The following is a 9,309-nucleotide window of genomic DNA, read 5'->3' on the forward strand; positions in this document are numbered from 1 at the left end:
CATCAAACTTATTGGTAATGTCAAAAGAAAAACAATGGTGTGCTTGGTGTCAACATAACTTTATTCTTTCATGAGTTATTTACAAGTTTCTCTTTGTTCGCAGCCATTGACATGTTGAAGAGGTTAACACGTGAGGAGCGGATCGAAATTGTGTTGATATCTGGTGAACGCAGTAACCGGGTCATTGCAGCAGATTTCAATGCAAGACACCCTACGAGACCACCCATCTCCCATGCTACAGTTAGCAAACTGATTGCTAAGTTCCGTGAAACTGGTTCAGTGTTGGATTTGCCAAAATGTGGATGCAAGAAAACTTTCACTAATGAAGAAACATCAGTGGCTGTCCTAGCTTCATTCAGCAAGAGCCCACAGCGTAGCACTCACCGCATGTCACTGGAGAATGGCATTAGTCGAATATCCCTTCAGTGGATATTAGCTACTCACAAACGGCACCCTTACAAACTCCAACTACTGCAGCATCTCAATGAGGACGACCCAGATCGGCGCACAGAATTTGCAGAATGAACAAAACAAAAATTGGAACAGAACCCTCAGTTCACGCAGAAGATTTTGTTCAGTGATGAGGCAAACTTTTATGTGAATGGTGAAGTGTATAGGAATTTCTTTTACTTATGTATTAATCACATTATTTTATTGTATAATGCCTTGGTGCCACTGGATTTTAACATGTCTCACACTCATACAGTAAGACAAATGGTGGGGGTCTAGTAAGGAAGTTGGGGGAAGCAGACAACTCCACAGGAAGAATCTTTTGTCTCTTTGATGACTTTGGGAGGTAGCAAGGGAGTGTGAACCTTAAGGTGTGAAACGGCTGTGTACTGCCTTTCGTTCCTAAAGAAGGTATTTAACTGAGAGCCATGCTAGGCTCAGGTGAGACTAGCATGGTCATGTAGGTCATGTAGGCTCTCCACCAACTTGGTTGTCTGTTCTTTGTGTTTTGATTAAAGAATGTTAGCTACCGCTCACCGCTTGTCTGCAGGCTTTAATTAATGGAAAACTTCCACAATATGAAGTTAACAAACAACACTAACCCACACTGGATGGATCCCTCCAAGACTGTTGGAACAACAAAAGTGATGGTTTGGTGTGGTATATGGGGTACAACGATAGTGGGTCCATTCTTCATCAATGGAAACCTCAAGGCCACTGGATATTTGAAAATGCTACATGATGATTTGTTTCCCTCTTTATGCACTGAAGCTGGCACGTTCCCTGAGTTTTTCCAGCAAGGCCAGTTGAATGGCCCCCAAGGTCTCCCGATCTGACCCCTTAGACTTTTATCTTTGGGGTCATCTGAAGGCAATTGTCTATGGTGTGAAGATGTGCAGATACAAGATGTGCAGCACCTGAAACAATAAGAAAAACCTAGACAAGAAACTTGGAAGCATGGCATGGGAAGCATGGCGTGGACAACAGACGACCTGACAATCACACACTGAAAACAGAGGACTTAAATACACAGGAGGTGATCAGGGGAAGTGGAGACACATGAGGAAACAGCTGACTAGGATAAACATAATGATGCACAGGCAAGAGTAAAACTAACCGCATGAGCACAGAACACAAGACCCCTTTTCAAAATAAAACAGGAAATATGCAGACTTAGACACGACAACCAGAACTTGACAATGTAAGACACAGACATGAAACGCATGAAGAGCAGGGGAGATTTAACATGGTTGGAAACACGAGGGGGAAATAATAAGAACTAGAAACACTTAGGCATGATAATACAAACTTGATAACATAAGCATGAAACACGAAGGGTGAGGGGAAGCTTAAATACAGGGGAAGAAAACACAAGGAGTCTAATAACCAAATGAACTTAGATAACCTAATGAACAAAATAAACTCAAACTTAAAACGCTGGGTCAAAAGAACCAGGATCATGACAGCTTTTAGGGGTCATCACAGCAGTTCATCTGCCTCCTAGCATCCCTAGCATCCTCCTCTGTCACACCAACCCTCTGCATGTCCTCTATTTTAGAACATCCATTAACCTCCAATAAAAGTATTTGAAACTAATGAAATATTTATTATTGTTCATAACTATTTTGAACAATTCAAAAAAGTTGTTTCTGCACATCTGGATGTGTTTTTTTAATTGTCTCGTGGATGAAGCACATGTATGAAGTTTTTGCCACTGCCAAAAGTTTTGATCACAACACTGTTGCCTCACAGATACAACGTTCTGCCATCATACATAACTGATATGCCTATTATGAATGTTTATAATAAGTCATGACTAACGTATTAATGTACTAATTAATGTACTAGTGACAAGGACAGAATTATTAAACAGAAAGAAAAACTTCATTTAGTCAGCAACAGAAAACAAAGTCCATCAATATAAACAGAAGTCACACTGAGGATATAAATAGAAACAGTGGAAGACTCAATGGACAAAGGTCTATATTGTACACACACACAAGTTACAAACCAACCTGGAAATATCTTCTGAAAGTACGACACTCGAAATTTATTGTATACAGACATGACCGAAATATAAATAAAATATTAAAACAACTCAGAAAATCTTAAACCTATTTAATCAAGCAGTAGAACAGATATATGCTGCCAAATGTGACACAATTACATGATGCTAATGAGTTTAGAGCATTACATGTATCTTAGAAAACAAGTTAATCTCTTTTAATCATGGGTGTGTTTTGTTTCTATCCACCACCATTATTGAATCTGCTTTATCAGCTTCCTGGTATGCTATGCAATCGCTACCTATTGCTCCTGCAGCAATGCCTACAGCTACACTCAATCCAACACCAATTAATATTACCCCAACTGCTCTCATTCCAGGGCTTAATGGTATTTCTAAACCCTTCACTATTTTAACTGTAACTTTAAAAACAAATCTGGGAACTAATGTATTATTCTACTAGTGACTCCAAGGACAAAATATTTTTAAAAAATACAAAACTTTATTTATTCAGGAATAGAAAACAAATCCCAGCATAACCCAATAACATAGGGTTATACTGTACATACAAGTTGCAAACCAACCTGGAAATATCTGCTTCAAGTACAACACTCAACATTTATTGTATGCAGACACTGAAGAGTGAAACCAACTTAAACCATAGCTAGCAGGATAATGTATGACAAATGTTTTACTGAGGATTATCACAGCAAATTTTTCAAAAACTAAGAGATAAAATTAACAAGCAATTGTTTTTGATTGTCTAAAAGGAAATATATGAATTAAAAAGGCAAAGACAGAAATACTGGAATAACACAAAAAAAGCTTTAAACCTATATAGACATTGTAAGTAGCCTAAGAAAAGCAAAGTTATGAAGCAGTAGAACAGATAAATGCTGTCCAAAAGTGACGCTATAAAATGGTGATAATGAGTTTAGAGTATTACATGTTTCTTAGAAACATGTTAATCTCTTTTAATCAGGTGTTTGCTTCGTTTTGTTTCAGTGTTTGTGAGAGTACTTACTGCTTCTACAGCTAGTTCACCAAGAGCCTCAGCTGTGTTCATAACTGCCTCCTTTATTGAATCTGCTTCATCAGCTTCACAATATCCTACACAACCCCCACCTATTGCTCCTGCAGTAGCAGCAAGGCCTGCAACCACACCCAATCCAACACCAGTTATTGGAAGTTTTGCTTGTACCACTCCTGCCACTCCAGGGCTTAATGCTGTTTTCAGTATTGGAATAACAGCTGCAATCATTATTGGCACACCAAGCAGTGCTCCCAACAGCATCCCTGTGGTAACACCAGCAGCCATCTTGAGACTATTGTAGACTCTCTTCTTTGCCTCCTCTCTGATTTCTTCCTGTGACATGACTCCTGATGATGATCTAATGCTCTCTTGCTGTTGTTGTATTGCCTTCTCCACTTCTTGTAGCATCTCATTTGTGTAACAGCCTCTGCCATTGTTCCTCACCATCTCTTTTATTGTGTGGAGCAGGTTTTCCCTCTGCAGCTTGTTGTTTCTGTATTCATGCTGTAGGTTTTTGTTGTTCCAGTATTTGTTATCAAAGACATGGCAGCGCCCACCACATCTCTCTAACAACTCACGTAGACGGTTGTTGCTCCTGCAAAACTCTTCAATCTGCATTCCTTCAGGAAGATCGTCACCACGAGTGAAGACAAGCACAGCATATCTGAAAGCTTCTTCAGAAAAAGACTCTATGATTTTGGTAATAACCTCGTACTCATGATCTGTGAATCTCTCCACTTTCAGTAAAATAAGAAAAGCGTGAGGTCCAGGAGAACACTCTACGACACTCCTTGTAATCTCATTTCTCAGCTCCTCTTCAGACGTGCGATCGTCAAAGAAACCAGGAGTGTCAATTATAGAGACAGATGTTCTATTCACCACTCTGGTAGCTTCTCTACACTGACTTGTTCCAGAGTTTGCAGTATGATCTATCTCAAACACCTCTTCCTTCTCTCCAAATATGGTGTTGGCCAAGCTGCTTTTCCCACTTCCAGTTTTTCCCAGCAGGACAATCCTCAGGTGATCTACAAATAAGAGAAAAATTACTTCCTGAATTTTTTTTTCCATATTTGGCATCCTCATCAACCACCTACAACTGTAACGTGTTAAAGATAAAATAAAGGAGGATACATTTATGCATGTTTCTACTTTCTACAATGAAAGTTTAGCAAAGACTTCCTTAAAAAATAAGAAAATATAATTCACCATCCAAAATCAAATCAAAATCAAAAAGGAAGTTGATGTAGTGTCACAAGAATTTAGGTTGACATCAGAATGTCAGATTCCTTTGCTAGCTGACTTGACTTTAGTATGACAGTATTTTTTTTCTCTTCTTATTTGGCTGCATTCCCAGGATTTTTGTTTTTCAAAATTTTAGTTTGTATAGAGGAAATTTATTTCTTTATGTTTCTCTTTTCACTGCAAGGCAGCATGAAAACGCTAGACACTTAGACACTTCCCAAACAAATCCCTGTTCATCAGAAAGCAGACATGTCTGTAGACACCTTTCATCTTGGAATACTTTGCTGGATAAATTGCGAACAGACTTTTTTCTTGTCCCCACGATGCCGCCCCGGGGAACCGCCCGTATCAAAAACCGCTACTGGTCTGGACTGTGTGAGGAAGCTGCTGTAACAGGGGAAAACCCATTCAGGATCAAGGAGAACATGTAAAAGCCATATAAAAGATCACTGCCGGAATTTAAACCAGAAACCTTCTCGCTGTGTCAACTATTAAAGATCCAGGCACCGTCTCCAACCAAGTATTGTAGATTTGGTGGGTGGAAATTAAACTGCTGGTGATTAGAGAAGCGAAAGTAGACATGTACAAGCTGCAAAAACCACAAGGAGGACATATACGTGCTTTATTGCAGCAATGAAACGACACAGAACTGTTTCACAGGAGTTTGCTGCCCTAAACTTCCTGGTTCAGAGTGCTAAATGTCTGTTAGTGAAGAAAACAAGTGCTGAGAAAACACCTTCATCACTTCATTCCTTTCAGCAGGTTTAACTGTAAAAAGTGTTCAAATCGTATTTTACTCCTTCTTGTGTCATCAAGAAGCTGTTGATGATATTGATTTAAAAGAAATTCTTCTACTGAAAAAAACATTTTAATTTTCTTTTCCTAGATTCTGACTCTGGGTTTTAATTAAAGAAACAAGAAATTAAAAGTCTGCGTTAGTTTTCTTTTACACAGCGTTTAAACGCTGATGTTCATGTTGGGCATCAAATTGTACAAAGTGCTTAGAAAACCATCAAAAGAGAAATTGTTAGTTGAAGAGAGGAAATTATTATTATTATTATTATTACCCTTTATATCAAATGGATGTTATAGATTAGTCTTTTAAATGTACTCACCTTGACGAGTGGCCATTTCTCTCTTTTACAGGCAGTTGATGTGTGATTTTCTGTCTCTGCTGATGTTCTGCTGTTCAGCACTTTCCTGTTTATTGCTCTGCGGTGTTTGAACATGTGGGAACGTGGCTGAGAGGTGAGGCAGAAAGCGAACCCGAAACCGAAACAGTTAGTTGTTGCTTGCATATCATTCAAGTTGGGTTACTTTTCTATGAGAGAGGAGTTTATACTTTGTGCGTGTTTTGTTTTGGTGACAAAAAGGAGAGTTAATCTCTAATCTGGTTGTTTAACCTGTGTAAGTGTGGAGCTCTGAGCACTGACTGTATATCACAAACCCTGTTCTTAATATAGACCTTGCTGCTTAGTAGTAATACGATGGCACCTGTCCAATATGGCGGCCAACCAAACCGGTTTGACAACCGGTTTGACCGGTTTCGTGCGTGTGCGCATGCGCGTTCAGGTGTGGTGGGGGTATGGTTGTTAATGTGTGTTAATACCACAGGGGATAAGAGGGGTTATACGAGTTTATGTGTTTTTAACGGGGTTTTAATTTAACTAGTTTTTACACATCTACTGGGGTTTCTTTCCAGGGTTGATGCGATCATTTTATTTAAAAATCGGGATTTCGGAATGTTGAACTAAGAGTGAGACAAAGCCAGCCAGCTAGTTTTTAACACAGTAAATGTCACAAATAGCATTCAGTCCTTTAGAAAATAAATGCTATAAGCAACCAGTATCGCTCTTTTCAAACTAATTGTCTTTTAAATACACTCATTTTGTGATTCTGGTGTCACACCTTGCACCATGCAAGTATTTTATTTATTTAAAAACGGATCAAACGGGCATTTCTTCTGTAAGGGGTTTCATGGTTTTTAACACAACAGATAGTCGCAAATAACATTCAGCCCTTTAGAAAATAAACGCTACAGTGATACTTCTAAAACCAGTCGCCCAGACCCACTCCAACTTTTCAACAGCTGGCTAATTGTTTGAATTTGTTCAGGATTGTAAAAGCCCACCGCGGGTATCACTAGTTGAGAGTACCATGCGAACAAGGGCCCAGCCTATTGTGTAAGGTATCGGCTCCTTTGTAATTCCTTGAGAAGACAAAAGCCCTGTAGGGTCTCATTTAAATTGATTGGAGACATACCTTTTCTTTTTGGAAACACCCACCCTATATAAAAAACACGCTCAGAGCCCGAAACCCTGAGCCATTTACGCCTCAAGAGTCGCTGCAGAGCACACCATTTTCTTTGCGATCATCAACACTAACATCGTTCTTTATAACATGGCCATCGTAAACGGTAAGTAAAACAAAACCTATTATTGGATTTTTAAAAAGTGCTATGTTAACATATTATAGGATATTCAAACTATTTTTTTTCCTAAAACAAAAGCTTAATTTTTAGGACTTCGGGAGAACGGCCCAGGACCCTTTTCTTTAGAAACGGGTGCTTTTACAGCTGGAACTAGTTCTCTAACAGGCACAAGGTGTGTACAGCATTATTGGATTTTAAAACGTATGTATGTTTTAAACTAGCAATTGTTTTAAATTATGTAATAACGTTTTTGTTTGTTCCAGGGTTAACAAACTGAGCAGGAAAACATTCAGACACCGCGACAAGAGAGCCCAACCTTACATCAGGTGTGTATACAACGGGATGTATAGTTGTGTATTATTTTTTAAAAAGAAAAAAAAAATTTAAAAGAGGTTTAAACAATTACAAATGTTCTAAACTGACCGTGTTACACATACAGAGCCACGCCAGAGAACCGGGTGTGTGGAGAAGCAGGACCATCCCGAATAACGCACACTACAAGGTAAGCATAGGCATATATAAATTAGATAAAAAGAGATAGAGAGGGAGACACGCTTATTCAGTTTGAAATGGGTACATGTATAAAATGTTTTAACACATGTCTATCTATCTTCACAGACTGCAGAACAGCACCCCTCCTCATAATGATCAGGACACCGTACGATTCCAGACGTTTTTGGAATGTTTAAGCAGTATCGACCTCCCAGAACAACAAAAACCTGGAGCTTTGTGCAACAGTGGAGAGTCAGAACCGATCTTCATCAGCGAACCTGCAACACCCCCGAGTGAGTGGCTACCTCGCGATTTCTCTGATGTTTTTGAGTACAGTATATCAGATTTTGATCTAGTTCATATACCCACCACCCCAGAATGTGACAGAAATAGCATTGATTCACACATAGATTTCGAAGAAGGCGGCATAACAGACTCTCAAATATCACCGGCGTATGATGCTTACATGAAGCTTCCAGACGCTAAGCCTGCTGAACAGAGTCATATAGCTTCAATAGCTGATAAATTATGTTTGATTGAAGCTAGACTCAATCAATACCACCAAGAAGCACAGGTACAAAGGCAACAGTTTACCAAATTCATAAACAAAGTGTGTAGTACATTAGACAACATCTGCTATGTTCTATTTAAACCCAGATTCCTTTTATAGTTTGCAGTGAAATTTCTTAAACCATTGTTTAATGGGACAGAAGTACAAGTCACTCTTTACTAACACACTGTAGATAAGTTTATTGCTGAACGACACAGCTAGCAGTCCCACACACTCTTTAGATTTTTGAAGTTTTGTGTGTGATGGTTTTGCCTCTCACACCTTACCCCTTTCTCCCAGTATCACAACAGTATGACTCCCAAAGTACGACTCAGTAAACAAACAAGGACTCTAAACTCAGAACAGAAAGATACAGTTGAAAGATTAGTGATATCTTTTATGATGCGTAATAAACTACACCCTCTTCTTCTCTGTATTTATGTTGTTTGTGTGCGTGCGTGTGTGTGTGTGTGTGTGTGTGTGTGTGTGTGTGTGTGTGTGTGTGTGTGTGTGAGAATGCCTTAGAAGTCAAAGTATACATTAGCCATACTTACAAAAACACTTTTAATTTCGTTTAGAACTGAGATTCTAAGTTGTAAGCAGAAATTGTATGCCCAACCAGGAGTATGTTTCCCCACTTTCACAATGCTGAGGCATCAAATCCATGATCCAACAGATGGTTTGTCACACGTGGGCGAGAAGGGCAAGCCAACCCTTACTTACACAACCTCACACACTATAGATTTTTAAAGCTCTTGTGTACAACGGTTTAGCTAAAGATATAACTTCTACTTTTGATAAAGATCACTCCCTCTGCATATTTCTTAAGAAATGAAGTGTCTTTACTGGGATATTTATTGTCAAACTATGCGATTTTCCAAATGTGTGTGGAGTAAAATGTTGTGACCAAGAATCATTCAGGATTAACAACACAAACTGTTTTGATAGCAGAAACAGTCTGTCTTATAGTTCCCATACTTTACCGCTAGTTTTACAAACACATTCTTCTTCATATCGGTTTAATTGGTTTTTTATGAAACTGATTTTTAATAGTACAACCAAGGTCTAACTTTTCCTAGCTCCCCAGTATAAATGCAAGAATTTTG

The 9,309-nt window shown here is 38.8% G+C and overlaps 1 protein-coding gene across 1 annotated transcript; it reads right to left on the reverse strand.

Moving 5' to 3' along the window:
- Window positions 1-1,328: 1,328 nt before the first annotated feature.
- LOC102308605 (GTPase IMAP family member 7) lies at window positions 1,329-6,178 on the reverse strand. The gene is made up of 2 exons (XM_005952792.3): window positions 5,846-6,178; window positions 1,329-4,513 (listed from the first exon to the last, which is right to left on the reverse strand). The coding sequence occupies exons 1-2, from the start codon at window positions 5,859-5,861 to the stop codon at window positions 3,420-3,422; spliced, it is 1,110 nt and encodes a 369-aa protein (XP_005952854.1). The 5' UTR covers window positions 5,862-6,178; the 3' UTR covers window positions 1,329-3,419.
- Between the last annotated feature and the right edge of the window lie 3,131 nt (window positions 6,179-9,309).

The sequence above is a fragment of the Haplochromis burtoni genome, unplaced genomic scaffold, assembly GCF_018398535.1.
Source record: "Haplochromis burtoni strain Fernald_Lab_line unplaced genomic scaffold, NCSU_Asbu1 Contig_2214, whole genome shotgun sequence".
Lineage (NCBI taxonomy): Eukaryota > Metazoa > Chordata > Actinopteri > Cichliformes > Cichlidae > Haplochromis > Haplochromis burtoni.